At 41.2% G+C, this 27,480-nt stretch overlaps 1 protein-coding gene and 1 long non-coding RNA gene across 9 annotated transcripts in view; one reads left to right on the forward strand and one right to left on the reverse strand.

Annotated features, from left to right (window-relative positions):
- The first annotated feature begins 592 nt into the window (after positions 1-592).
- Positions 593-5,854, forward strand: LOC102787311 (uncharacterized). The gene is made up of 4 exons (XR_436704.2): positions 593-2,002; positions 2,356-2,503; positions 4,421-4,564; positions 5,493-5,854. It is a non-coding gene; the product is annotated as an uncharacterized LOC102787311 (long non-coding RNA).
- Positions 5,855-6,206: 352 nt separating this feature from the next.
- Positions 6,207-27,480, reverse strand: part of chl1b (cell adhesion molecule L1-like b) — a 68,220-nt gene continuing 46,946 nt past the window's right edge. For 5 of the 8 annotated variants that reach the window (XM_035905024.2, XM_035905020.2, XM_035905026.2 and 2 more), the window contains 17 exons: positions 27,301-27,412; positions 26,887-27,053; positions 26,636-26,801; positions 26,403-26,527; positions 25,949-26,050; positions 25,425-25,622; positions 25,130-25,200; positions 24,136-24,358; positions 21,809-21,924; positions 21,338-21,542; positions 21,069-21,191; positions 16,627-16,806; positions 15,387-15,416; positions 14,527-14,598; positions 11,346-11,477; positions 10,277-10,349; positions 6,207-7,833 (listed from right to left, as the gene is read on the reverse strand). In XM_035905024.2, coding sequence (XP_035760917.2) covers positions 7,629-7,833; positions 10,277-10,349; positions 11,346-11,477; positions 14,527-14,598; positions 15,387-15,416; positions 16,627-16,806; positions 21,069-21,191; positions 21,338-21,542; positions 21,809-21,924; positions 24,136-24,358; positions 25,130-25,200; positions 25,425-25,622; positions 25,949-26,050; positions 26,403-26,527; positions 26,636-26,801; positions 26,887-27,053; positions 27,301-27,412 — 2,300 coding nt within the window. In that variant the 3' untranslated portion in view covers positions 6,207-7,628. Of the gene's footprint in view, positions 7,834-10,276; positions 10,350-11,345; positions 11,478-11,845; positions 12,008-12,160; positions 12,269-14,526; positions 14,599-15,386; positions 15,417-16,626; positions 16,807-21,068; positions 21,192-21,337; positions 21,543-21,808; positions 21,925-24,135; positions 24,359-25,129; positions 25,201-25,424; positions 25,623-25,948; positions 26,051-26,402; positions 26,528-26,635; positions 26,802-26,886; positions 27,054-27,300; positions 27,413-27,480 lie in introns of all 8 variants that reach the window. The other 3 variants (XM_087840518.1, XM_006784753.3, XM_006784759.3) reach the window with 3 other exon arrangements.

Consider the following 27,480-nt stretch of genomic DNA (forward strand, 5'->3'; position numbering starts at 1 on the left):
TCTAGTAAAGGGACCTCTGACTAATACGGTTCTGTGTCGGGCTCGTAGCCGAAAACTAGCTTTACTTTGTTGTCTGGGTCAACTCTGCTTGCGAGAGACAGAGAGAGGCGTTGAAAGGCTGCTCCAACGGAACTTATTGTTTCGGAGGAAAACACGAACACGGTGTACTGTCGAGTCTTAATAGCTTACTTACAACTGGGCTCGTCAGGCACTCTTCTTGGCTGCAGTGGTTATTATTATATTTACATGCTTCCAGCTCCCGTTTTTGCTCGATGACAGCTCGTACTTTTCCTTTTTCTCCCTCCCTCGCTCACAGACACATAACGAGTATGGCAGTCCATTCTCCCTGCAGCACGGACTACACTGCCTATGATGCTACATTCTTTAGAGCTATACCTGTAGCATTCTGCCTATTAGCTTAGCACAACAACAACAAAAAGGCCTCTCTCACCCAGGAAACACGCAGAGAGAGTGTCACCCTGTAACCATGGCAACCATAACGCTGCCGCCTGGAACTACAGAACGTAGCTGTCAAACAAAACCCAACCAGTCCTGACCCGCCACAATATGAAACAGGGAAGTACCGCCGTGTAATCCATTTATTTCAACAAAGTAACTGTATTCTAAATACACCTTTTTAAACGGTAACTGTAACGGAATACAGTTACTCATATTTTGTATTTTAAATACGTAACGGCGGTACATGTATTCCGTTACTCCCCAACACTGCCTACAAGAAAGTACTTCCTATGGCTATTGGATCTCAAGTTAACTATGTACTTTTTCAAGGGCTAAAAAGATACGTATGTATGTTCACAAGCTGTGAAAGGTACCTACTTTAGCAATATTTGTAGAGCGTCCATTTACATTTATATTTCTTGATAAACTAAGCTGCAAAACTGCCACCAGAAGATCAACACTGGTCTCTGTAATGTACAAACCACAAGGGTATGAGTCAGTATGGTCTCATTTAAGAAATTATCACCCCACTGACAAGCCATTGTATCCCTAAAGATATAATAAGGTACTTTAATTTCTGAGTGTGTAGCATGTGGCTGTGTTATCACCTCTCCGCTAATTGGAGCCAGTGTTTCCTTTGCTTTGGTGATGTCAGCCTTACAGCATTGTTTCTGGGAACTTAGGGGGGAAATTTATATTGAAGGATAAAAGAGTCCATTTTTCCTCTTCACTTAATGCGCTTTTTTTTCTAGCACAAGACCTTCGAGGCAATTCTGACGTTCATTTGAGACTTGTATTATTTATAACTTTGATTTAGATGAAAAACACTGTTGGGGTGCTTTGTCTGGTGAAAAAAAGGTCTCTCTCGCATCACCGCAGCTCTTAAAAGTCCACCTTGTGGTTTAAGTCATTGACCCTCCCTCTCCTCTATTCATCGTTCAACAAATGGCGATGCCCGGAGAGAGGCTTGCCTCTATTCCCTGCTGCGCTTTCCATTAGAAGTACTGACACACAATAGAGCATTTTTAAGCCGTTGACATTGCCATTGTAATGGACTGGGGTCATGGCATGATATGTAGGATGTAATGCATAAAACGCTGGTTAAGTACACACTGCTGTTCTTTATGGCTTTCAAATTATAGGGAAATCTTTTCACCTTTGTTCAAGGTGCTGCTGCGCAGGAGTTCACATGAATTCATTATCCTCGAGTTAATCATGTGACCCCGTGACCCAGCGCACACAGCGCAGGGATACTCATTCATATATAGCAGACCCAAGGTTCCATGGCGACATTTATTGGAAAAGCAATTAATTGAAAAACACACAGTCAGAGGAACGTCGGCGCTAGTGTCACTGCTGTCACCAAGTGAATTCACTATATGGATTTCAGACTGCTCTGTGACTATTTCACACAACGTGATTTTCACAGGTTGTTTTCAGGAGTTTGACACTTTGACACAGCTTAGCATAAAGACTAGAATTGGACCGGTCTGCAAGTGAACTACCGCTTGAAGCTCTGTGCTGGTGCTGGAGACCTTATTTGGTAAGGTTAACCTGTAATTCTCTATGATAAAAACTAGAACTCTAATTCTGAGTAGCCTGAAAAAAGAAATGAATATTTACCAGAGAAATGGAATGGCCAATTCTTTAACCACAACTCGAATACAGCTGAATGTTGAACCAGAGAAGGGCACCCATCTGTCACTTTCCCCTCAGCTATGTATAACTTAAAGCTTTCAATAACATATTTGCTGAATGTTCCTCAAAAGTTAAACGAATATGAGCTGTATATGTTTAAAACACACTGATAAATAACATGTTAAATGCACATTCATCACGTCAAAAATGAGAGATATGGATCGGTTGATTAACATATGCTGACTGTATTTCTTTCAGGCTAGGAGGAGAGAGCAGAGGAGAGGACGAGCGCGGCAGATTAATGAGACTCCATAAGAGCAGGAAAGGTGAAGAAGAGGCAGACAGAAGTGACGGAGTTTAAAAGGGGCCGAGATCGTAGAATAGAAGCAGGAGCTCTGAGACCAGGGTTGGTAAAGCTCAAACTAAATCGTTTACGTGTCAGCATACAATCTCACAAATGACTGCTTCACCAACATCTTGCTTTTATTTATTTTTTTCCCGAGGTTCTACGGCTGCTGCTTAAAAAAATATCAACAAAGGTGAAGAACACACTTTTTAATTTCAGCATCAACCTGATTTGACCTTAAGGTACAGCCCGGTGTCTGGCATTTTCCATAAAAAGAACATTTTGGTAAGGTTCATGGAAAGTTCAGGGTTTTGGATAAAACTTGTAATTTTAATTAAATATTATAAAAAATCACATAACAAATGAACACTAAAGGTATGGAATCGACAAGACTAAAATACATTTAAGAGGAAATACTAAATTATTGGAACCATGATAAGTGGATGTTTATTATAATGTTTCCGGTAATAATATCTTGGGTAACTATGACAACTCTTAGATCTAATGCGTCCAAGCCCAGTGCTCAAGAGAAATGCTTAATTTTAGATAATAGGAGAAAAACCAGTGGGCATTAAGCTGTCGACAGAAGCAATACAGATAAATATAATGTACCCAGATGGAACCGAAAAGTGCTTTTTAAACTTTCCATGATCATTTTGCGTCTTTTCCCCTCAGTGAAACAGTCACAGTTAGAATCTGCTGTGCAGTAATTGATCCAAAGTAGCCTCAGCTGCAGGTTTCTAAGTAGCAATGGTGTAAACTATCAAACTGCTGCTTTCAAACAGCAGGGAGAATCCTGACAATTAGAATCAAATTTGTTGATTTTCCAGATTGAGTGTCAGAAGAAGGCAGACATCTGAACCATAAGTGGACATTTACACAACTCAGTCAAATGTGATTATGTGTAATGTTTCTGTTGCTCTCTTGCCTCACATGTAAATAACAAATAAAGATTAAAAATCAGAAGCATCTCCTGCCACAAATTCCAGAGTTATATAAAATCTATAAAATTCAATTCACTGTGAATGCAAGCATTGTATATGCACAGTTTTCCTGCATATACAATACCTGCATGACTTGCTAATACTCAGAGGAAAACCTCTGAGTATCCTCTATTCACATCTATAAAGGGGATTCATAATGTGTATGGGGCTGGGGCAGAGATATCATCATGCAAATGCACTGCTAACATTTAAAAATAGGTGTCTGCTATCTATCATGCAGTGATTGTGAGACCGATGAAATTGACATTTTTCACATGCTCTGCTAGCACATGTCCATTTCCTCATGCAATGGAAAACAAATTCCTAACTGATGTCATCAGCACTTGTAGCACACATGGCAGAGCAGACTTATTCAGACCAATCAGGTGAAAGTGAGAAGTGTCTACAAATTGTAATGTAAAATTACAGTTTCCCACACAGTATAAATAGTACAAAAATAAAGTTGCCCATATTTGTGCTGGTATGTGGTCATATACTGTTGCCTAGCAATTATGTGCAAGCATCTCAGGTTATGTTGCAATGCAAATTTCTAATAACTACAGGAAATAATTCAGTAACGCAAACGTTAGTCACGGAGTTCCACATGGTTCTGTGCTGGTTCCATTACTCTTTACATTGTACATGCTTCCCTTAGGCAGTGTTTTCAATATATCAATTGAAAACACTGCATACATGATCATTGCTATGCAGATGACAAACACCCTTATTAATCTGTGGAACCATGCAGAAATGCCTTCATTCATTTGTGCCAATATCACTAAAATTAGAAATATGTGGTCTCAGACTGATGCTGAAAAACTACTGTGTGTTAGTTTAATAAGGAATCACTCGTGTGCCTGCTAGGTTATTCATTACATCACCACCACTTTCCCATGCTGTCAATGTCAATACAGACATCTTTACTTTAGTCCAATCATCTTCTTTGAGCCAATCAGCCTCCACTCCACATCTTTGTTGTCATTCTCCTTTTTAGACTCTCACTCATGCAACCCACCTCCTCTAATCACCACCTCACTAGGAGCTCCATCCAAGCCTGAATCTTCATCTTCACCAGCACTAGTGTCCAGACACCAGTGGGTCCTGCTGTAAATCCTATCACCGCTGGGACTTCGTATAGGTATGATGGGTCATCGGAGTCGAATCGTCAAGTATGTTGATTAACTGCTCTATCTCAATAAACCATGTTCAGTTTTTCCGAATGACCTCTACTTATTGAAATTCATAATTAAGAGGTTGTTCTCAAATCTCTTTGAAAAGCTTTCATTTGATCCAAAATGGTGCAGCGAGAGCATTAACTGGCGTGCAAAAAGAGACCGGATTTAGCATTGCTTTATTGTCTCCTTGTTAAATCCAGAACTACATTTAAAATCTGCCTTCTCACATGCAAAATCTTAAATAATACGGGCGTGTCATATCTTGAAGTACTTAATTATCCAAACAGAGAGTTTTGCTCTCAGACTGCAAACTTAGTTTTCAAAAGTGGACTGGGAGGTCTGGTATGGAACCTGTCCTAATAGCTGTGTGGCTGACATGCATCCAGTCTGGATTCAGGACATAGAAACCCTCTCTAGACTCAAACTTTACTTTTAGATTAAGCTTATAGTTGGATCAGGCAATCCTGAAACATCCCATAGTTATGTTGCAACCTGTTGTGGCAGACTGGTTCTGCTGGAGGTTTCTCTATGTTAAGAGGGAATTTTTCTTTTCCACTGTTGCCAAGAACCAACCAACCATTGGAGGGTTGCATGATTGTTGGGGTTTCCTTCTAATATTGTAGCTTGTGCAAGTTACCTTAGAATATAAAGCCCCCTGCAGGTGGCTGTTGTTGTAAATTAGTGCCATATAACTATAATGGAACTGCACTGAATTGAAATTGAATTCTTTTAGTCATGTCCCGACCAGTGAATGAGTAAATTAGCATTTGTGTGTCGCATAAACTTGTGAAAAACCTTCAATGTTGCACCAAGCTGATAGAGTCCAAGTGTTTGTAGCCTACAGTGTTTTGGTAAGTAATTTCTCTAATAGGAATTTCTGTTTTTCACTAGCTGTGATGCAGTTTGCCTTTCTCTCCAGAGAGCAGTGTTCTTCTGTTGCACAATTAAGCTCTGTAAGTAGCTCACCCAACATTGATTGCGTGTGTACAGACACATCCAGCTGTTCATATTGTTTCCAGAGTCGAGGACCTTCAGGATGGCTACCAAAGGGTCCATTACCAACACCTGAAGGTTGCACGTGTGAAAACCGCAGCCGCTCAGCGCCGCAGTTAAAGCAAACCTGGCTGAGTGATGACAGAGTATTTGAGGCAGATGCGAGCCACACAGTGAGAGTCCTCACGCTGACACTCTCCACTCCCTGCTATCAACCATCAGACATGATTACAGCTCCTGCTTCTTGATCCAGTGCCTGGCTGAGCCCACTGCTTTGATTTCTCGAGATTCTCTCCTACAGCCGAAGTAATCTAACAAGATGCTCGAGTCAGACAGAGACTTGACCCTGGCGTGGTATTTGTTAAAGTCATGCTACAAATGGGAACAATTTGTCAGACATCTTTTACTTTATTCAGATTGAATGAAGACATTTCACAAGGTAGTGCTTTCTCTCAGCTCATATTTTACTGATGGCTGGAGGTAAAGGCAGAGACTTCAGTCAGGAATGCGTCCGCGGGGACCTACAAATAGTACCGCGGGTAGCGAAAACATTAATAATCTCCTGGCAGTGATGGCTGCGACCAGACAGACAGTCAGACTATTACCCTGATGTAGGAAAGTAAAGCAATTTAATAACATTGAAAAACACCAATTAACATTTATAACATGCAATGCAATGAGTGAACTTTTACAAAACACTGCAGTTTTCCCGATCAGGTTGCTAATGTTAATGCTGAACAACAGAAGTGATTCTGTTTTGGAGTGGCAGCATACTCAAAGTAGGGCTTAACAAAACCAATATAACACTTCACTATAGCACACTGAATTAGCGGTGCAGGTGGATGGCAAATATTAAAACCAGACTGAGTAATCTGATTGACAAAAAGAAGCCTGTAATCCATTGCAGGTACTTCTGACAGTGACATAGCGATGCCACAGCTTCGATTTGCAGGCTACAAATTAAGAAAAACAAAACCTTAGCTTTTGTTGATATTTTTTCATCATCTCTAAAAAATAATTGACATTGTATTACTAATTTAATAAAGTAGCAATGTAAAAAGGAACAGGCCCTCACTAATGAAAAGATCAACACATCCTTCATGTTTGTACCTTATTACATTCCTAGGTTTTTCTTTGTATGCTAGGGCGACTTCTTTCCCCTATCTCAGCTTTTTTTTAAACAAACTGACAATAAATTGTATTGATCTGCTCATTCTTGGTTTGTAAAACTCAACACACTGGTGGTTAAATCCAATTTAATCAAGACTGGGTTATGCGTATAGTTATTTAATGATATCAACCTGTAATAGATTACATTTCTGAAACTTTTTACCCCAAATCTGCTGAAGCACCGCTCGGCTGTTACAATAAATGTGTGATTTAAACTAACAGCTCAAATGTTTCTAAACAAGGTACAACTAAATTATGTATCCTAACATCACAAGGAGATTCAGGAGCAGGAAGTGGTCTGTATAATATGCAATGATATGTGAACTGTCTTATTATTCTGTCAGGTATAAAACCACTGGAAAAAAATAAGTTAATAAGCAAACCTTTATACACATCTTACATCATATTCAATGAATCCATTTCAAATATAAAAGGTCAGTAATATACGTTCCAATTGAAAAAATATCAACTTGATATCCCCACTTTGTCTGTGGCCGGCTACAAGGTGACACCAGAGGCGAAGCTGCATATAACGATGCACAGCGCAGAGGGGAGTACAAAGAGTACTGCAGCTGAAGGAAAGGAAATAAAAACAAAGCCCTCTAAAATTTTGAGTAATAATAATTATAAAAAAAGACACTCCACACATACAATATACACTATATATACACTGTATTTAGTAATGGTCATTCTGTTGCAACTTAACAAAACAGAGCTGTATAAAATGAGAATGGCAGTGTGCACTTGGCAACGACACATTACGTTTGACACAGAACTTGCGCTCCGCATGAATAATGTCTGTTTCCTGTTGTTCTTTTTTTGTTCCGTCAGCTTTCGTGGAAACTGGATGGCCCGTTCTGCTCCTCATGCCGGGGTCTGAATGGTGGCTTTGATCTCAGCGGACGCCCTCTTCTCCTTCCGCCCGGCGTACTCGCCGATAAAGGAGCCGTCTTCGTTGAACTGCGCGTCCTCGTCGCCGTAGTCCACCAGGCTGTCCCCGCTTTCCACTGCTTTGATCTCCCTGCTCAGCGAGTGTTGGCTGCCCTTCAGTGGCTTCTCGTCGTTGTCGCTGCGAGAGAAGCACAGTGGATTTAGAAGCACCTCATTTCACCCATCGCTTCACTCTGTAGCTTATTGGAGAGGACGGGGCTGCTGCCTCTACAGTGAGCCTCTGTGATTGACATTATCCTTTACCTCTGGTTGACCAATGGGTTATAATCACAAAGATGCACATGTTGAAACAAAATTAAAACCTGAGCATACGCGCCTCATTTGATCAAGTGCCAACTGGAGAGCAAATGAGATATTAAGAGGTGCATTAAACTGGTGCTGGTGAGGCTACACACATGCTGTGGTCTTGTAATGCAAGACAACAGTGAAACAATTACAAAGGATGTACTGTGTAATATTGTCATGGGAATTCTGCTGACAGAGCTTGACATCAACTACAGGAGCACGGTGGACCAGCTAGCCTTTCATGAATTCAACCATAGCCTGATTCTAAGGAGATTATGGAAGCAACTCCTTAACCAAACTTCATGAAATGTGATTGGCCAAATGAAGAAGCCATTACATTTTTGGGACAGGACAGAGCATTAGATTTAGCAGAGGATGTGAATAGTTTCTGAGAGCAGAAAATGATAGATATGCTCGATAAATATAGATGTCGAGACAAAAACCGATGATTTTTAGCTCAGTAAAGTGAATAGCAGCCACCTTATTAAACACTTGAAACTTTGGTTGGGGCCATTTTCTGTCTGTCCTAGATTACAGTGACGTGATTTACAGCAGAGAGCAGACTTGGCACTCAGTGACTGTTGAGTAGAAATCAATGGGAGTATTCTAAAATGCCTCCGCCATCAAAGAGCCAATCACCAGCCAAACTGGGAAACATTAGAGTCATGCTGCTGCACTGTTGCATACGCTCAGCTGAAGTACAGTTCAGTGGTGCCAGGGAGATTTAATCTTTCTCATCCAAGTTTGTTTTTTATCATTGAACGGATCCAGGTTAGGTTTACTTCATCAATCAAATTTGGGCTCTTTCTCCTTTTATTTAGATGGACATCCAAAATAATTGTCCACATAACAGGCATTGCTAATACATGCTTTTACAGGAGCGTTGCTTATAGACATGCTCAACTTGAGTCCCTCTTTATCCTTTATTATTTATAGTCTTCATCATTGCATCTTCCATGAAAATGTTGGGTAATCAAAGATGGTACGAACGTGTTACTGTTTATCTGTTAGATTCTCACTGCTTCTGTGCTAAGCCGGCGCACTGGGCCACTCAGCTGCTTTCAGCGTCTGCTCTGACCACCTGGGACACACTGCACTCTAAAAATGAATTTATCACAAATCACAAATTAATAATCACAAACCACCAAATGTTTGCACCTGTATCATTTGTGTCCTTGTTTCCTTCACTCATAGTTTTGTTTTGTTGTTTTTTTTTTTTTTTTAATCATTTGTACCCGTTCCATTTAAACTGCTGTCCGGCACCAATCTTTCCATAATGAAATAAATTAATATCTCATTATTAACACTCACCCACATCTGAGATTATATATTGTGGTTACTGACCTCATTATTTCCTGCCTGAGGCCAGTGCCTTTCTGTAGTCTTGTGGTCACTGTGAGGTTGAAGGTTAACTAGCACTTAATTTAGCTGAGCAGTACCAGCTTCAGCTTTGACTCAAACTGTGTGCTAAGCTAACAGTTTCTTTATTTTTCACTCCAAACTGTTGTATTAATCTTCTCATCTAAGTCCCTGCAAGAAAGTAAACTAGCACATTTCTAGTTTATTCTTTGGACTAGTTAAGTAAACACAGCCAATCAGTGAAAAGCCGTGCCACCTAGCTCCTGAAGCGAACATGACAAAGTCTAAATGCTGTCACACTGAGCCACTTTTGACTTCATCATATCAGCATTTGTTGTGCTGTGCAGATCCCACTGATTGGAGAGTTACACTGGGACTCATACTGCGCTAGACTGTTATGAATTGGACCACTAAAGGATTAATGAAACGTGCCCCGATATTACTGCCCTGGAGATGAGCTGCTTTCAATTACACTGATTGGTTTTAGTGTCCTGCTGTGTGCCGGGCAGCTCGCGTTTAACTCCATCCGGACAGAAAATGGCAACTTGTGAACGGTGCTGTGGCTCCCTTTATGATGCAATCTGTCACAACACACCAACACAACACCGTATCTATGATCACAACCTCCTATGAAGGGATGCTACTACTCTGACAACACTGACGTGTAAACAGCTTACTGCTGTTCATCACATACTTTCCAGTTACTCAGTCCATCAAATTTCTTCAGCTGAAGAAGTGTGAGGCTCCATGGGAACCTCACGCGTGCTGGGGTGTCTTTTCAGTGAGAGGAAAAGTGCAAAAAAAAACATTACTGAGAGGAGAAGATGGATAAGACCGCTAATACAGGAGAAATTCGTTGGCAGTTGCGCGTGAATTGCAGCGAGGTGATGAAACGGCGCTCTGAGGGTGACGCTTACCTGTATTCACAGAATGTGTCGTCATTCATGCCCTGAGACTCCACGTCTGGGTGAAGGTCTTCTTTTTCTTTTACTGCTCACAAAATAAAGAGGAGATATCAGTCATTTCCTCAAGAGATGACTGCCAGTGAAGATCACTGCGTCCCCCGACTGTTAACACTATCTGAATAAGTTTGAGTGTCAGTCCCTAATTCCCCACACTTACTCACCAATGATCAATGCAAGCTTTAGATAAGCTTACGAAATTTTGCTTTTATTTATTTATATATATATATATATATATATATTTATATATATATATATTTATATATATATATATATATATATATATATATATATATATATATTTATATATATATATATATATATATATATATATATATATTTATATATATATATATATATATATATATATATATATATATATATATAAAAGCAAAATTTCGTTTGCTTTGCAAAAGGAAAAGGGAGAGGGGAAAAAAAGCACATGGCTCAGGCAAATGAAAGAAAAGGTTGTCGCTAATGAGAACTTAATGAGGAAACAAAGGACAGAGCTGCATCTCGCTCTTTATTTCTGCTGACGAGTGAAACGATCGCTGGCCAGACGACAAACCTGAAGGCCATTAGCCGTGAATAATAAAGCTGATAAGGACTCTCGTGTCCCCAGTAGGAGGACTAGTGCTGAGATACCACAGAGCTTCTGTCACTATTCACTATGCAGCCTGCTCATGTGCAGCATTTGCATTTTGTCTCGCTGTGGGCTCTGCACTTTGTTTAGATTGTTTGCTGGAAAAATAATGCAAAATTCAAATGCTGGTCATACAGTACAAATGCTTATTTTCCTTTCAATTCAGCAGCCTATTTTATGTATAAATTTGCATTATAATGGCCAAGGAAACAAAAAAAAGGGGAAAACTATCATCATACATATTCTGGTAATGGCTTCTGGGATGATTGATCATTTTTTTCATGTCAACAAACAACAAAATGGAACTATAATGATGCTCTGAGCAGCAATTAGTATTCAAGCAAGGTGATGAGCGTGTGTGCTTGTAAAGTGAGGACCTACCGGAATACTTCCCTCCTTTATTTCTGTTGACAAAGCAGGCGATCAACACAATGAGTGTGAGGAGAGCAATGGCGCACATCAGCCCGATAAACCAGCCCTTGGTAGATATTCCTCCGTGAATGCTGGCCAGACCTGAGGAGAACAATATTGGGTGACTTTGACTCGCCTTGGCCTTTTCATCGGGACACTTGATTGAATGTTTACATCGACGGAGCCTATCTGATGCAAAGGCAGGAGGCAGCAGGGCGCGCCGCTGATGGAAACGCTCCAATATTAATATTAAACAGCTAATCCTGCTTGTCTAATTAATCAAGTAAGGAACGCTGTACAAATGTAATTCCTTCTTAGTGAGCCAAATTAAATCCTCGTGACACCGTAAACGACCACACATCGCAGTCAAGGACACGCGAGTTGCACCTGTTCTTTTTTTCTTTAAAAGGGAGGTAAATTAGTTCTGCTTTTTTTTATACTTTAAGCCATTTTTTTGTCCCCTTCCTCACCTGTTGGACCTGTAGTGATAACATCTTCAAATATACTAGAATTATAAACCCGGCTGTTAGGAATAAGGCGCACAGTGTACTCAGTCTCAGGTTCAAGGCCGTCAATGATGTGGAAAGTCTTAGAGGTGTTTAAGGCCTCTGTTATCTTCCAGTGACCCTCACCTGTGCAGAGGGGTGAATAATCAACAGTGTGTCAGTACACATGAAAACACACAACCACCTTTATCTACTGTAGAAATGGTTGAAAAGACACAAAGATGTGTCACCTACTGTTTCATTCTACTCTACTCATAAACCAACAGAGACTGAGCTTACGGTTGTTCCTATATGTGATATAAAACTCAGCATGCTCTCCTCCAGATCTCCAGCTGATATTTGCAGAGCTGTCGCTAACAGCAGAGCTAACATTAAACAGGGTCGGGACTGACGGGGGGGATAAGACGAGATGAGGAAAAGAAATGGAGAAATGGCAGAGAAGGGTTAGTAGAGGACAAAGCAGATCAAAGTGTTAGCAATCGTGTGTGTTTACAGGATAAAGGATGCTTTCTAAGGAAGAGGCAAGCGTGCTCCTTCCTAACACTAGGCATCAATTACGTCTGACAGAAGGGGACGTTGGGTCACTCTCACAACAGGACAAGAGTAATGTGGATAGGGAAATGGAACCACAGGTGGAGCCTGCAAAGCTGAATGGCAATCTACTAAAACCTGAAGAGCGATTTAACACCAAAGACTGCTGCATGATGGACATTTCACACAAGCAGAAATGAATGAAACATGGGAATGAAGTCAAGTTACCCCTACAACATGTTAATAAGACACTTTTTCCCCTGTGATTTATTATGGTTATTTCACAGTCTTTCTGCCTTTCTGTATTTCATCAATGAACAAAAAAAAAATGTAATCCCAGCAGCTGAAGCCAGACAATGTTGGGCATTTTTCTAGGTAACTCAAGGTAAAGTGCAAATTATTAGAAACTCAACAAGCAGAAAAGCTTTTTCAGCTTTAATGTTGAATGAAAAAAATATTTCAGTGTTTAATTTAATTTAGTGAATTAATCAATTCACAAAGTTTTCAGATTAATAATTAGCTTAAACAAATCCAGTTTTTATTGCTCTCTTCCTGTTAAAGGGGAGTTCTTCCTCTCCACAGTCGCCAAGTGCGTGCACATAGAGCAGCGGTCCCCAACCCCCGGTCCGTGAGTCGTTTGGTACCGGGCCGAAAGTTGAGGCTCGGGTGTGAAATTTTCAGGGTTTTTTTCAGGGTTTTTATCAGTAACTCGGTTTCCGAGTCTGGGTCTTTTCCCGCGTTGTAGTTGTGTGTCTTATTTTGAAAGAAATGTTTACGCATTACCATAGTGACCAGAGAGCATTAAGGCGCAGAGAGGAAATGCTCCTCCTGAAATGTGCCAACTCTCAATGTTGTTGGCACATTTCAGGAGGACGCTGCTAATAAAGTTACACAATTACACAGTGAATTTGTGTTTATTATTTACAAAATATCACAGTTTTTGTCTTGGTTGTATCATTTTATTTTGTTGTAATTATCCACGACACCTTAAAGGCCGGTCCGTGAAAATATTTTGTGTGTTCTAGCTTCATCTACCTCAGACATACCCATCAAGGTGATTTTATCCTTCTTATCCTCAAACAGAGAAAGAGGGAAAAACAGTAATTGATGAGCATGATTAGTATGGGAAACGTGTGCTTTGACAGCAGCTGTCTAAGCTAGTCAACAAAGCACAATCCACTTCATTTCACCACAGCAAACATGCAAATCTTCATCTGTGCCTCAAGCTCAGGTGCTTTATTTGCTCAGGTGATAATTCAGTTCACAAGAACACCTGTGTCTGGGCTGTCCATCCCAACAACTGCAAATGACACTCTGACTAATGTTGATGGATTAGTCACCAGCTATAGCGATTCTAGTCATTGCAAATGTGTGATGACTTCGACTGACGTAGACAATCTGAGTTAAAAATATCCAGAGGCTTGCTGCCGTGTTTTGTCACCATGTTCCTCAGCTTGCTATTACCTTCTGCAGAAAGCAGCTGCTCACCCAGCAGGGAACGAATGCCCTGGAAGATTCCCCTTCAAAGTCAGAAATCTTTTTTTTTAAATAAGGAGAGACCAGAAAATATTCTGATACAGGAGCTTTCAACAGCTTCCACTTATCTCAGTGTCCTGTAAATATCACCCTCCCAGTATGAGCTCATACTTCTCTGCATGGCTCAGGAGGATGTTTCTCCTTGCTGTTTTCTCTCTGTCCCTGGACCTCTTCTTGTCCCAGAGCTGTGTTGCTGTTTACCCAGTTGAAGATTACATGGAAATGTCAGGTGACTGCTGGGTCAATACACTGCCACACAGAGGGCTGAATGGGGCCCAACAAATCAATCACTTACAATTAGACATATCTGTCCTGTTCAAGTGACTGCACTCCACTGCCACACTGTGGGATCGGGATATAGATCTAGTATGCTAGATTTCCCGGTGGTGTAGCAGAGAAATGAAAGCTTACAGTACAATATGGCTCCATTTTACATTATAAACTAGTTGAAAAAAAAAAAATCCTGAAGATGCTATCACATTATAATAGTCAATGCTCCTCTGCATTTATTCCTCAGCCTTTGCTGTCGATGCTGTACGGTTAAGGCTTTGCTGTGTCAGAAAGTGCTGTGGCTCTACCTATGGTGGAACGAGTGGGTTTGGTCACAGGGGACTTTGGAGTGCTTGGAGGTGAGGGGGAAGCTGACTTGCCTGAAAAGAAAAGACAGACCTTGTGGTTATCAATTGGGGCAAGGGCTTGAGGTGCTACCGTCTACTGTTAGCATGCATGCTGTTGTTAAGTACGCTCTAAAATTAGTGACTATGCAATCTGAAACACGATCTAGAGTTTCAAAACTGTATTTCACACTTCTGAGATGTGCCTTTTCATTTTTACTCCAGTCCAAAAGAAGAAAGAAAAAGGGACGAGCTTGTGGCGTGTCTGATGCTCTTAGTGCGGTTGGCTCTTAAGGCGTCATTTATTACCCCAGCTTGTTGCACCGAGCCTGCCGTTGCTAGGAGAAAAGTCAATATTCGTTTACAGCTGCTAATGAGCCAAGATTAATATGAATTTATAATTAGGTTACTCATTACCAATTGTTATTAGAGAGGAAGCTGCAAAACTTTATCTAAGAAGAAGTTGACGTTTTTCTAATGAAAGGAGGCATCAGAGTGCTCTCTGCTGATGGCAAGGGCAAACAGCAGACAAGGTCAATTATGTGCAGAGAGGCTGAGTGTTTACGGCTGCTAACTTCTGCATAGGACAAATAAAAAGTGTCCAAATGTTTGACAGTCAAGTCCCAATGATTTATTCAGCCCTACAGCAGCTACACACATCCATATTTCTAAACCTAAAAGCATGCAAGCACTACCAAATAACAAAATGGTGAGCATGTCATACTAACATGAAAGTTATTCTATCACTATTTCAGAGCAGTTTGACGCTCTCTATATGTGTACATATGACATGCCACAGTTGCTGCATAAACAGATCTACATACTGAGGCCAACAGCAGGAGCCAAAATGGAAGCTGCAGAAAAGAAAAAAAAGAAAAAAGACAGAAGGGACAAGCATTGCATGGCTAAGCAGACGTCCACATTCACAGGCACATTTATAATACACACTGCATGATCAAAGCTACGTCTCAAAGCAATGCACTATTTTAGTGGCATATGTGAAAGCAAGCAGAGGACCATTAAGACAAATCCTCACACGCACACGTATGCACACAGTGATGGAGGTGTTACCACAAATAGCTTTCATGCGCAGACCTTGAACCTCTCCCCTGCACATGTGATAGTCTGACAAAATTGCAACTCAATACATATAAAATGAGCCATTCTTCCTGTAATCATCTCTCCGGCGTTTTTTCCCCCACCATGCAAATAAACAACCCCTAAGAGCCAATTAAGTGTCATTCTGTGATTGTGAGGATTCTTACAGTAAACAACAAGTAATCGCTTGCATATTAAGCACCTGTGCTGCACTTCAAAGTTGAGAGTTCTGCTTTTACCTAACACAGCCTGAGTGACATACTACATTCGTTTTCTTGTCCATTTGTATTGAAAGAGCCACCTGCTTATTTCTTATGACTACAGCGCATTTAGTGATGCTTGCAAAAAGCTTCCTGCTTCAATCACTCGTACCACCGACCACAATCACAGGAGCTTGGCTTGAGTTTGAGCCAGATGAAGTATGGTGTGTGGACCTCGACTAATGATATGTAATTAAAAGGCAAAGATTACATGTTACAAGCTGGCTTATTATGATGACTTACCCGGCAACTCTTTCATGATTGCACAATTCGGTAATAAAAGCTTCAGTTTCCTTTCTGCTCAAAGCAATTTTCTTTCTCAGCTGATTGTTTCATAGCTCACGCTCTCTGTCCAATCAATAAGCACTTGCTCTCTCATGACAGTGACAAATGAAAACCTCCACTGCAGCCATATGAAATTGTTTATCCACAAAAATTACTTACATGGAGATATGAAAAACTTGGCTGCTCAGGCTTATATCATATTGCACTAGTTCAATGCCACATCGAAATGGTAAAATGACTCTGTCACCTGCTTTGCTTAGCCTCGGTTCACCAGTGCAAATTGCGCTCCTCAGAGCTCGTCCGCATTCCCAATGTTCCCCCACTGAGAAAGCGCCACTCTCTACCAGCCACACGCCCACGCAAGCTTATCCGGACACATAAAGCCCGATCGGCTCGGCTTTCCGGACCTTCAATCACTCACTTGTTTCCAGAGTGGTAGTGGACTCGTCGCTGACGTCAGGCCCGCAGCCCACCGTGGTACAGGAGCACAGGTAGAACTTGTATTTACTCAAAGGCTCCAAGTCACGCAGGATCCACGTGGTGGTCTCAGGTTTGCTAATATCTACTGTCTGCAGTGGTCCCACTTCTTCTGTGTCATTGACTAAGAAGGCAAGGAAAAAAAAAACGTAAATGTAAGTATTTTGTCACAGTCACCTAACAGAAGGCAAAGGAGCAACAAGGGAAAAACTCTTATACTTACACTGCATTACGTACAGTGTAAAATATCAGGATTGTCTGCACCTACAGTGTATTAAGCATAGCCTCTATATAAAATACAGACTTAGCCACTGTGACTTCACCCACTGGCTAGAGAAGTCCTGTTGTGAAGCCTCACATTGCTGTGTCTTGCTGCTGCTGATCATGTGGATATTCTCAACGAGAAGCCGCCCCTGTCGTAGTTATTTTAGGGTATTTTCACACCTGTGGTGTTCAAGTTCATTTAACTTGGATTCTGGTTCGTTTTACACCTTGGTGTGGTTCATTTGTGCAGATGTGAACACAGTAATCAAGACACTTTGGACAGGTTGGTCCGGAGCAGTTTGTTTATGACGTGACTGTGATCTGACCTCAATCCGACCCAATTACCAGGAGTACATTGCAGGTTCAAGGTAAAAAAAAACTTGCCGTAGCTATCCACGCTTTATATTCAGGAATGCAGCACAGATGTACAAAGGTCAGTACAGACTAGCAACTAGTCGTGACAGAAACGTAAATTCTCCACGTTCTTCCTGTATGCTCCTCATTGCATCTGGTTCATCCACCTTTAATATACAGCTTGTGGTCGCAAGAGGAATTTTCTCACTCATTTTAAATTCATACACAGTAAGGATCATGCAATGTAACTATGCAGAATCTTCATATTCAATACATGTACCATAGTAAGAACACTTGTTTCACAGATTTCAGTCCCTTGAAAACACAGCTTCCTTACCTAGTTTGTTTTTACATTTGAAGAGGTGTTTTTGCCTGACAGGCAGCATACTTTATATTAGTACTACACTCCCAGATTGTTTTTTCCCATCTCCAAAAGGTGTCAGCAATTAGTTCTGCTGGAAGTACTTGTGCACGCTGTATACAGCTTGATGAAACTCAAAGAAGTTTGTGTCTTAGTGACAACATATTTGTTTAACTGCTTTACTTTTCTGATCTACTGATGTGACCACACATGAACATGCATCTAAGCCTCCACATTAGAAAACCATTCTTTCCAGCTTTTCTTAAAATATAATGTCTATACTAAAATGATTCTGGTCATGATAGTTTATCCATACATATAGAATTTTGATTTCTTAAATTTGGACATGATTGATATCATAATGTCGTTACCCTCTTATCCCATACTCTGCTCTTCCTTGTACCCAATGCCTTTTTGTTCTTCTATTTTTTTTAACTTTTGACTGAATGACTCCAGCATTTTGACACACAGTGAAATGTTTGACTGTGCCTTGTTTTTGGGGAACTCTCTAGTGGCCTTTCAAAATACTTCCAACTGACAATCACGGGACATTTCAGCTCTGCCAAAAAAAGAAAAGAAAAAGCAAATGTCACTTGTCATTTTGGCTTGTACATTTCCTGTTTGGGCTTTAAAAAAAGAGGCAACTTGTTCTTTGCTTTTTCAGGATTAATCCCTCTATAATGTCTCCATTAACAAAAAAAACAACAACCCTGAAACAAAACAAAAAAGCTAATTGTGCTCCACTAATTTATGGTTGCAATTTGTTTGAGTTTTGGGTGTGTGCTCTTTGCCTACATTGTGATGGGATCTCATTTTTCACTACGTAAAGCAGCCCAGTAGGTAGGGAGGTGGCATTTATGTTCTTTGTGACAAAAACAAACACAGCAGGTGTTGAGGTGACCTTTGCTGTGAAAGAGGTGCCACGTCTCTCAGGTAGAAGGCAACAGAAACAATGACAAGAATGTATTGGTCTGCTTCTCTTATTTGCCTGGATGCCACCCGCTGTTATCAGACATCCTGATTTGGTTTAGTTTTATTTTGTTTTTTTGCTCAGTTTTATTTCCAGGGACAAAACCACTCGATTTTTAGTATATTATGCAATCAACTCTGGTACAAAAAAAGAGGCCACAAGCATCGTGTTTCCACCCTGCGGTGGCATTACTTTCTCACTTTTACGGCAAAACTCGGACCTGACAGCTGGTCCGTATGATCTTATGGAGTGAACTGGCTGAAGGCTTCAGACTTTGGCGCTTCCACTAATGACAAACAACAATATTTCCAAATATTCTTCATCCTAGCGGGCCAAATGCAGTTGGCCTTGAGGAGCGTGAAGCAAACCAAGACTCTCCAGCACTGAAATGTGACCTGACAGCAAGTGTGAGTTTAGCTCAAATGGGAGAAAAACAGACTGTGTTAGAGCCAAGGTCATTTTTAACTCCCACTCGTGTCGATATAGCAGTTCAACGCAGTACAAACTTCACTGGAACGGTCTTAAGTGCTCAAAAATATGTGCCTATCTCAATCTGTATCACATATAATTGGAAATAAAGTGGATATTTTATGAAGCCTTGAGTGGATTTTCAGTGCATAACAGTGAAATGATCTGTGTACTCAGGATTAAAGACTTCAATGTGACAAAACAGGTTGAGTATGAGCCCCCATCGGTACTTTTATGACAATCTTATCTTTGCCTTGTCAAGCTCCCTGAGAGACAGTCAGACGGGTGTTTAGCCTGTGCTGACATATGATGCCCCGGGCTTTAGAGCGGGTTAACAGCTCTTTAAGGCAATGTGACTATATGCCACCCACTCAAGTTATCAGGGTGACTTTACATTCATACAAGCTTTAAGTGATTCAGAAAAGAACTTGATAAAAACTTGTTACTGACTGCAGGTAGAGGGAAAATGTTTATGATTTCCACATCTCCTGGTGTGTGTCCCACACAACTAGATCTTATGTTTTTCCCCTGCCGACAGTTTATTTTTCCCCATTTCAAATTTGCCAGTGGTACTGCAGTGGATCCAAGTAAGTGCAGAGCAGAGTTTGAGGTTGTTTGGCTGTGCAGTTTTCAGATTGGGTATTTTAACAAAAAATTGTTATCAGTGTTTCCCCTAGAGTGGCAGCTGTCCAATCTGTGAGCGGGGGAGGAGGGCATCACGCACACACATAGACACACCTGCGGCCACGTAGTGAACAGGTACACACACACGGACACATTCAGTGAGTGTATCCTTCAGGCTCTCCTCTTTTCATATCAGCAGCTTCATGATTACGTACACGTGAAAGATTTAAGGGACATCTGTAAATTTGGGTTACTCTCCCTCTAAAGGGGAACTGCACTAGTTAAAGATAAAGTCAGGAGCTGATATCACCATCGAAAGGCTTTATCCTAAAAACGTGTTATTTCAAAGCAGGTTAGTTTAAGTGTTTTAAACCCAGCGTCGATCCGGCTTGCGTTAAACAGTGTGTTACAACGGGGCCTCTTGTGAAACCGGTGAAATGTGAAGCTATTAAAGGCTGCTGTGAAGACGAGCATAGTCTTAAACAGCTGCGCTGTAGCTTGAGATGACTTGTGTCACTGATGATACACTGACAGCTGGCTGCATTATCCTCAACGTTTCGCACATGACTTCCTTCAAGGGGACTTCAAAAAAAGAAAAAAGTCACACTTCAAAGAGTCCATCAGCTTTATTGCTGTGGCACAATGAAAACGTCCTCTCCTGAAATACTGCGTGACGCCGGGTCCTTTTTTTGTGCTGCTGCCAAATCAAACTCAATTAGCCGGGAAATGCAGCACTAAGACGTTGGAAGTTAGTCATTAGCTTCGTTATGACTTTTATTTAAGGACAGCACAGTGTGTGCACACGTGGGATGTGTTCAGGGATGATGTCCCCTGGGACAGAGCTACGCTGAGGACGTTTCCTGCAGACAGGATGGGGTCAGTAAAACCGGACCTTAACAGACTGTGACTCAGAGGCCTTGTTCAGCACTAGCCGAGCCGCGATCATGACACAGGCCAGTAGACACCACCCTGACATGGTTCCTATACACACACTCTGACCCCAGCCTTATTAGAGCAGAGCAGCGATTCTTCTTTCTGTGTAAAGGATCATGGGTTAGACAATCACCACTTTCTACTTTTCCCAAGAAACTGTTCAGGTACTGCACATACTTTTCTGCAGTGCAGTATTGTGTAGAGGAAAAGGTTTGAAACAGTTAAGCCGATATGCAGTCAGTCTTTTCAAATTGAAATAGATGGCCTGTTTGTTTTCTTTACAGAGTACAAGCTGAGGGGAAACTCTATTAAACACAAGGTGAAAAACGCATCATCTTCTCACAGCAATACAGAAACATCACCATTATATGTGTGTTGATTAAGTGTAAGGATGAGGAATAGGGATACGTACTGAGATGGTACTTAAGGAGGTAGCCAATGAGAATCCCATTAGGCTCCAACGGCGGCTTCCAGGCCAGAGAGACAGTGTGCCTCTGTACATCTGTGACCCTGAAATCATGATTTTTCTCTGGGACTGCAAAGCCGTGCACAAACACAAACACACACACACACACACAGCAAGCAGTCAAATTCTGCAACCCAGTTTACTTGGCTATTATTAGATTTTCCCTTCAGTAGTTGTGAATCAATACACTCCATGCTGTTTTTCCACAATCTTACCTCCCTCTGGGGTTTTGAAGTTGACGGGATGACTGCCTGGGCCGTTGCCCCGCCCGTTGAAGGTCATGACGATGAGGCTGTACTCGGAGAAGGGCGTCAGAATTGGTACCGTGGCGTGGTTCTTATCCCCGGGGACTGCCAGCGTGTGTTTATCTCCGGGACTTTTCTTTGAGTCCACCAGACTGCGCAGACGCCACCAACTTATCTACATCAGGAAGGAGGCACACAGAGACATCCTCAGCAGTGCCTACAAGATATCAAACTTTGAACATCATACATATGTACATGTGTGAGGGAATGCTGACTGAGTTAGTGTGATTTTTTTTTTCTGGTGCTGTAAGCAAGAAAACATTGAGCTGGACACCAGTAAAGGAGACAGAGTGAGGTGAGAGAAGCAAATGTTTAGAGCAAGGTCAGTGCCATTCCTTTTAAACTGTGTCTAAAAGCAAAGGTCTGGTTTTGAGGTATTACCCTGTAGCCTCCCAGATGTCCATGTAACTTGTCCTTGTGTACTCGTGTCCAGCTAACCTTGACCACGGAGCTGTTCATCACCTCCACAGCTACATCATCAGGTGCAGCAGAGGGAACTGCAAAGGCAAACACACATTATAATCTACAATAGGCTGCAAGTGAGGGAAGGAAAAACAAAGCCAAACAACACAAAAATACAAAGTACTACTCGGCTTGCTTACATTTAGGGATCACTGATTTACTGGAATACCTACAAGGAGGGAACTCTACTTGGAGTCACAAAAAAATGAAAAAACAAACAAAAAACAAAAACAAGTGCTACATTTCCTAAAATCCCATTTTACTCAGGACACAGCAGTGAGAAAGTGTCATGACCTGAGGTGACCTCCTGAGGACAAATCCAAAAGAAAGCTAAACAAAAGAAAAAGAGTAAAAAGTACGGTACATGGTGCTTTCTTCTTCTAGCACACTGCAAAAAAGGATTTTCAAGAAAATAAAAAAACCTTGTTCATGAACATGTTTTCTTATTTTTTGTCTAAAAAGAAAACATTCTTAACAAGCAAGTTTTGCACAACTGCACAAAATTAAACTCATTTAAAGAAAATATGTCCAACGTTTTCTTAAGATATTTCAGCTCATCTTGAGCTTTCAGTTACAGGATATGACAATGGTTTGGCTGAAATTCCAGAATGAGAATAAGATTATTTTTCTCTTATTTCAAGAGTAAACAACTTTTCAATTTTACGCATTTAAAGATGCCAGTTTAGCTCAATGCGTTCAGCATGCGCTCACATGCCGCATGGCTGAAAGTGGCAAGCCTCGGTCTGACCCTCAGCCCTCTCTCTCTCTGCTTTCTGTCAAATCTTCACTGTAACTATCAATAAAGGCCAAAAAAGAACTATATTTAATGACACTAAAATTTGTCCTATAGTAACCTCTTTTTGTTTGCGTAAAAATCTAAATTAAGGTGTGAAATCTTAAATTAAGCAAATAATTCTTGAAAACATCTTGAAAAGAAAGGCCAATACTCATTTTCTAAATATCAGTCTTTCCTTGTAATAAGTCAAATTTTCTTCAATTAATTTTCTTCATTTTAGTCAGTTTTGTCTAGTTAAAAGGCATACAGCAGTTAGATTGTCTTGACGTATGCTCAATCATCCGGGTAAGTAAATCCCAAATTCTTGATTCTGTTGACCTGGACGTAGCGTTTTCAGTGGGAGAAATGTTTCGTCACTCATCCAAGTGACTTTTCAGTCTCAGCTGACTGCAGGTTTCCCCAATCAAACAGGACATTTGTACAATAACTGAAACTAGCATCACTGAATGAATGAACAATGGACTGTGAGGTCAGTTCCTCGATCATTAATATGATAACCATAACCAAACAATATTTGCTTAACCCACTGACAGATTTTTATTCTCAAAACAAAACAATTTTGTCAGATTTAAGAATATTTGGCTTATTTCAAGTAGAGCTGTTTTTTCAGTGTACTACAGACCACAACCCTGAAACTCCAAGTGCAAGTCTAAACGTGAGTCCAAAACCCTACAACAGAAGTACAACAGAATGCATCTTCACAAGTTCACTCAAACAGTGAATCTGAAAATACCAGAAGTACGAACAACTGCAAATGAATTAAATTAACTGGCTAATTTACACTAACCAGTGGGACCATTAGCACACTCCTATTGAAAACGGTGAAACTAAATTACACATGTACACATTTTAACGCTTACATACATCAATTACTGCATGTTTTGTTAAGAAAATCCTGTAACTGCATGTCTAAAAGAAACAAATATTATATTAAAGTTGCATTACACAAATGCCTCAAAGGGCTAACTAGCACAACTTATGATATGATGCTGCTGTAGCTAATGTACCAACCTCCTTTATGGTTGGATAATAAATCAAAAAATATGCTAATAAATATGAAACTGGTTAGGTGGCTAGAAAACCTAGCAAAAATTTCTTTCCATGTTTAGCATAAAGCTAACAAAGGCCAAAAAAGTGAAAGTTTTTGCTAAAGGTCATGTGGGCACAAGAGGTTTAGAACATTTAAACATGTTCATTTTTTCTTTTTTGCTTAGCTTTGAACAAACCGCAGCAAAAGCCAGCTTATTTTTCCCAACTTTTCTTTTTAGAAGGGCATTTTTAGCCATGCCATGTGTTTTGTATTTACCAAAACAATAACTTTAAAAAAACTGCTCCACAGAGAAGTGGACGGCTGCAGTAATATTTATTTGCTAGGAAGTAACTTCAAACTCCCCTTTCCCATAACATATTCTCATTTTATTGTGAATACTGAAAAAAAACTTATACTCACAGTCCTCTCCTGAATAGCCAGTCACTAACTTGGGCTCAGGTCCAAAGCCCTGACGATTCTTGGCTTGGATCTTTATTTCGTAGGGAACAAAAGTTGGGGTGTTCTTCACCACGAATGAGTGTCTCTTCACTGTGTGTTCCTTCCAGCCTTCTTCCACATCTTGTCGTCTGTAACTCACCTTGTACTCCAACCCGGGACCATTGTGCTCAATGGGTAACAGGGGCTGTATCGTAGCAGGAAAAGAAAGAATGGAGTGGGTTTCACTGAGACTTTCACAGTTGCGTAAGATACTTGTTATATTTCACCGCGCTATGTCACTCCTTCCATAGGGGAAAAAAATGACTTGTCCGGTGAACATTGCTTGGAACAATGCTTTATCCCACCATCTAATAAAACAATGGAACAATTGACCTGGTCTAGCAGCAAGGCTTTTCTTTGATATAGTGCTTGCTGAGACTTTATAGATGAAAAGATTCATCTCGTCACAGAAGTCAGAGTGAGAAATAGAATGAGATACCATTATCCACAAAAGCAAATCATTAACAGTAGGAGAGCTCATGAATCCAGGATTCAGGGGCTACATTACCATGACGGGGCAACCGGATAATAAGTGAAGGAGAGATTCATCTTTCTACAATAAAGGCCAATATATGACTGTGAGTGTTAAAAAGAAATTTTTTATCTTCATAGCTTTCCTTTCTCTTTCTAATCAAAGACAGAGAGCAGCCTTGAATGAGGAACTCATTCATGGACATTCCAGAAAAGGGCTTTTTTAAAGATCTCTAGAGTGAAATATCATAAATGGGCCATTTCTGTTTCTTTAATTCCTATTGGTAATAGCCTATGAAACATTGATAAAACTTTATCTCTGTTCTCAGAAATTCTTTGACTGCTCAAAACTATAACGAAGGGAATAATGTGCTATGGAAAGGTAGGCCACGTCGCAGAACTTGCAGAAAGAAGATAATAAAAAAGACCAAAGTCTATTTCTTACCTCCCATTTGATATCCATTTCATGTGGCAAATGACCTTCGATTCTGATATTTTCAGGGTTCCTGTCAGGGGCTGTGGAGGAAAAGGAGTATAGATTTTGTCAGCATTGTTAGTGGAAGAAATCTCCAGTGAACGAGGCACACGAGAAAGCAGAGTTTCAACAAGAATGGAATCAATTATGTAGCAGGTCTGAGTGTTTTAAAGTTCACAGAGCAGCAGCGTGTCAAGTGGGCTGGAAGACCCTAACAAAAGGTACTACTGGTAAATACTGAGCGATGAAAGGAGGAAACTCAGACCTTCTGGAGGAGTTTTGTATCTCTCTGTGGCCTCGCTAGGACGCCCGGTTCCCACAGCGTTCACGGCGGACACTCTGAAGCAATAGTCGACATTGCCGTTGAGCTTGAGCTCAGCAGAGTTGCGGTTCCCAGGTACTCGGAGCAGCTCCTTCCAGTTGCTTGGTTCCCAGTGGCTCTCCTCGTACTCGATAATAAACTCTGTTGACAGGCATAGAGACAATCAGAGGTCTCCCTCACCGCTATGAATCCTGCCAAAGGATTACTTATCTAACCACCAGCTGTGCAGAAAACGCCTCAAACCCTGCTCTGGGCTTGTACATTCCTCAGGGAGACTAATCATGATTCATGCTTGGATGAACCAATAATGGATTCATATTGTACAAGATGGTATCAAACAAATCTATTTACATGCAGGATGCTGCTCAGGAATGTGTCTGTCATATTAATGGCATTCGCTGCGAGATGCACTGATCCTCTCTGCGCTGTATGTCCTGACACCTGCACACATGGATGCTCCTTTTTACCTGTGGTTGAGCTGTTGTGGTCGTCCCCAGGGACCCATTTCAGCGTCACATTTCTGCCCTTGCGGTCAGACAGTACCAAGTTCTCCGGCGCATCGGGGACATCTGAAAATCATCGTAATGGCACGGCTTTTAGGAAAAGAAAATCACAGGGACACAAGATCTCTGCAGCAAGAAAAAGACCCGGGGAGCAAACGTTCGATCGTTCCCGGGAGTCAGAGGATGTGGAACCAGCTGCATCGCTGTGCTGCCCGTCACTGTTTTCTTTAGACTTTAACATGTCGACAACATCTTCAAAGAAGCTGTGCTAATAAAGCCACGGTCTGCACCTTCATGCTCTGCGCTTGGCTTCCTGACATTTTGTGGCCTTCTCGAATTTGCTGTGCATTAATGTAGCATCAGGGTGCTCTGAACTTTTGACCCCCGAAGCAGAAACAGCGCTCGCACGTAAGCTCACCTAACACCATGAGCAGGGCTGAGGCCACGTCCTGGTCCGCTGGAGTTTTTGCCACACATGTGTACACACCCTGGTCGCTGTGGCTCACATTCATGATGTGAAAAACACCGTTCTCCACAAAGTATCTGTCGGTAGAAACATGGAGACGGGGTATTGATTTACCAAAGGAAAAGGGCTTTTCAGCTGGGATTAGGTCTGCAGTGCTGTTTCACCAAATAAATAAAAAATTCTACCTTGAATTCTCAGTGTAGTTGAGGGCTATCTCCATATCATCTTTTTCCCACAGGAGCTCAAAGTCATTGCTGAAGGACTTGTCGTACTCCGCCAGGCATGAGAGCTGGGCCGTGGTACCTATTAGGATCCGCTGGTCCTCCGGGGCCACTACTATTCGAGTGGGATCTTCCAAAGGAAGGACCAAGTTACTTACATTTTGAGGCCCGTGTGAGGCTGAATACAATTCTTTTAAATGACTAAAACTGTTTACCTTTTACATAAAGCATGGCATTGATAGCAGATGATCCCTCTGTGTTTTTGGCCAAACACGTGTACTGTCCTGTGTCACCCCTCTCCACATTGTAGATCTTCAGTGACCCGTTTTCATGAACAGTAAACCTGGGTCCATGAACAGATTCAGGGGAGTCGTCTTTGCTCCTGGAGGACATGCAAAAGTTGTCAGAGGTGAGAAAAATAAATACAAATACAGGTGGCCTACACTACTACACTGTGGCAGCAGTGAAGCGATAAAAGCAGGACATCAGAGCTGAGTGACAGGGCTACTTCAGCTTGAGTTGAAGAAATAGCAGGTCATGGGTAATGACACAGCCAGTATACTGAGGGAGTGCACGCATCGACCAGCTGAGATCTACTGCCCTCTGCTGGTGAAAAAAGCTACACTTACCAAGTGATTGTAGAAGGAGGAGAGCTGAAGACCTTGCAGTGCATCGTCACTCCCTTCCTCTCCACAACAGAGTATTCCTCCCCCTCACTTGTTAAAATCATGGGCTGCAGATCTGCAAAAACCAGCAGGAGACTCTCATCATAACATCGTAACAGTGCTGTTAGAAAATCACAGTATATT

Source organism: Neolamprologus brichardi, chromosome 5 (assembly GCF_056152115.1).
Source record: "Neolamprologus brichardi isolate AB-2024 chromosome 5, ASM5615211v1, whole genome shotgun sequence".
In the NCBI taxonomy this organism is placed as follows: domain Eukaryota; kingdom Metazoa; phylum Chordata; class Actinopteri; order Cichliformes; family Cichlidae; genus Neolamprologus; species Neolamprologus brichardi.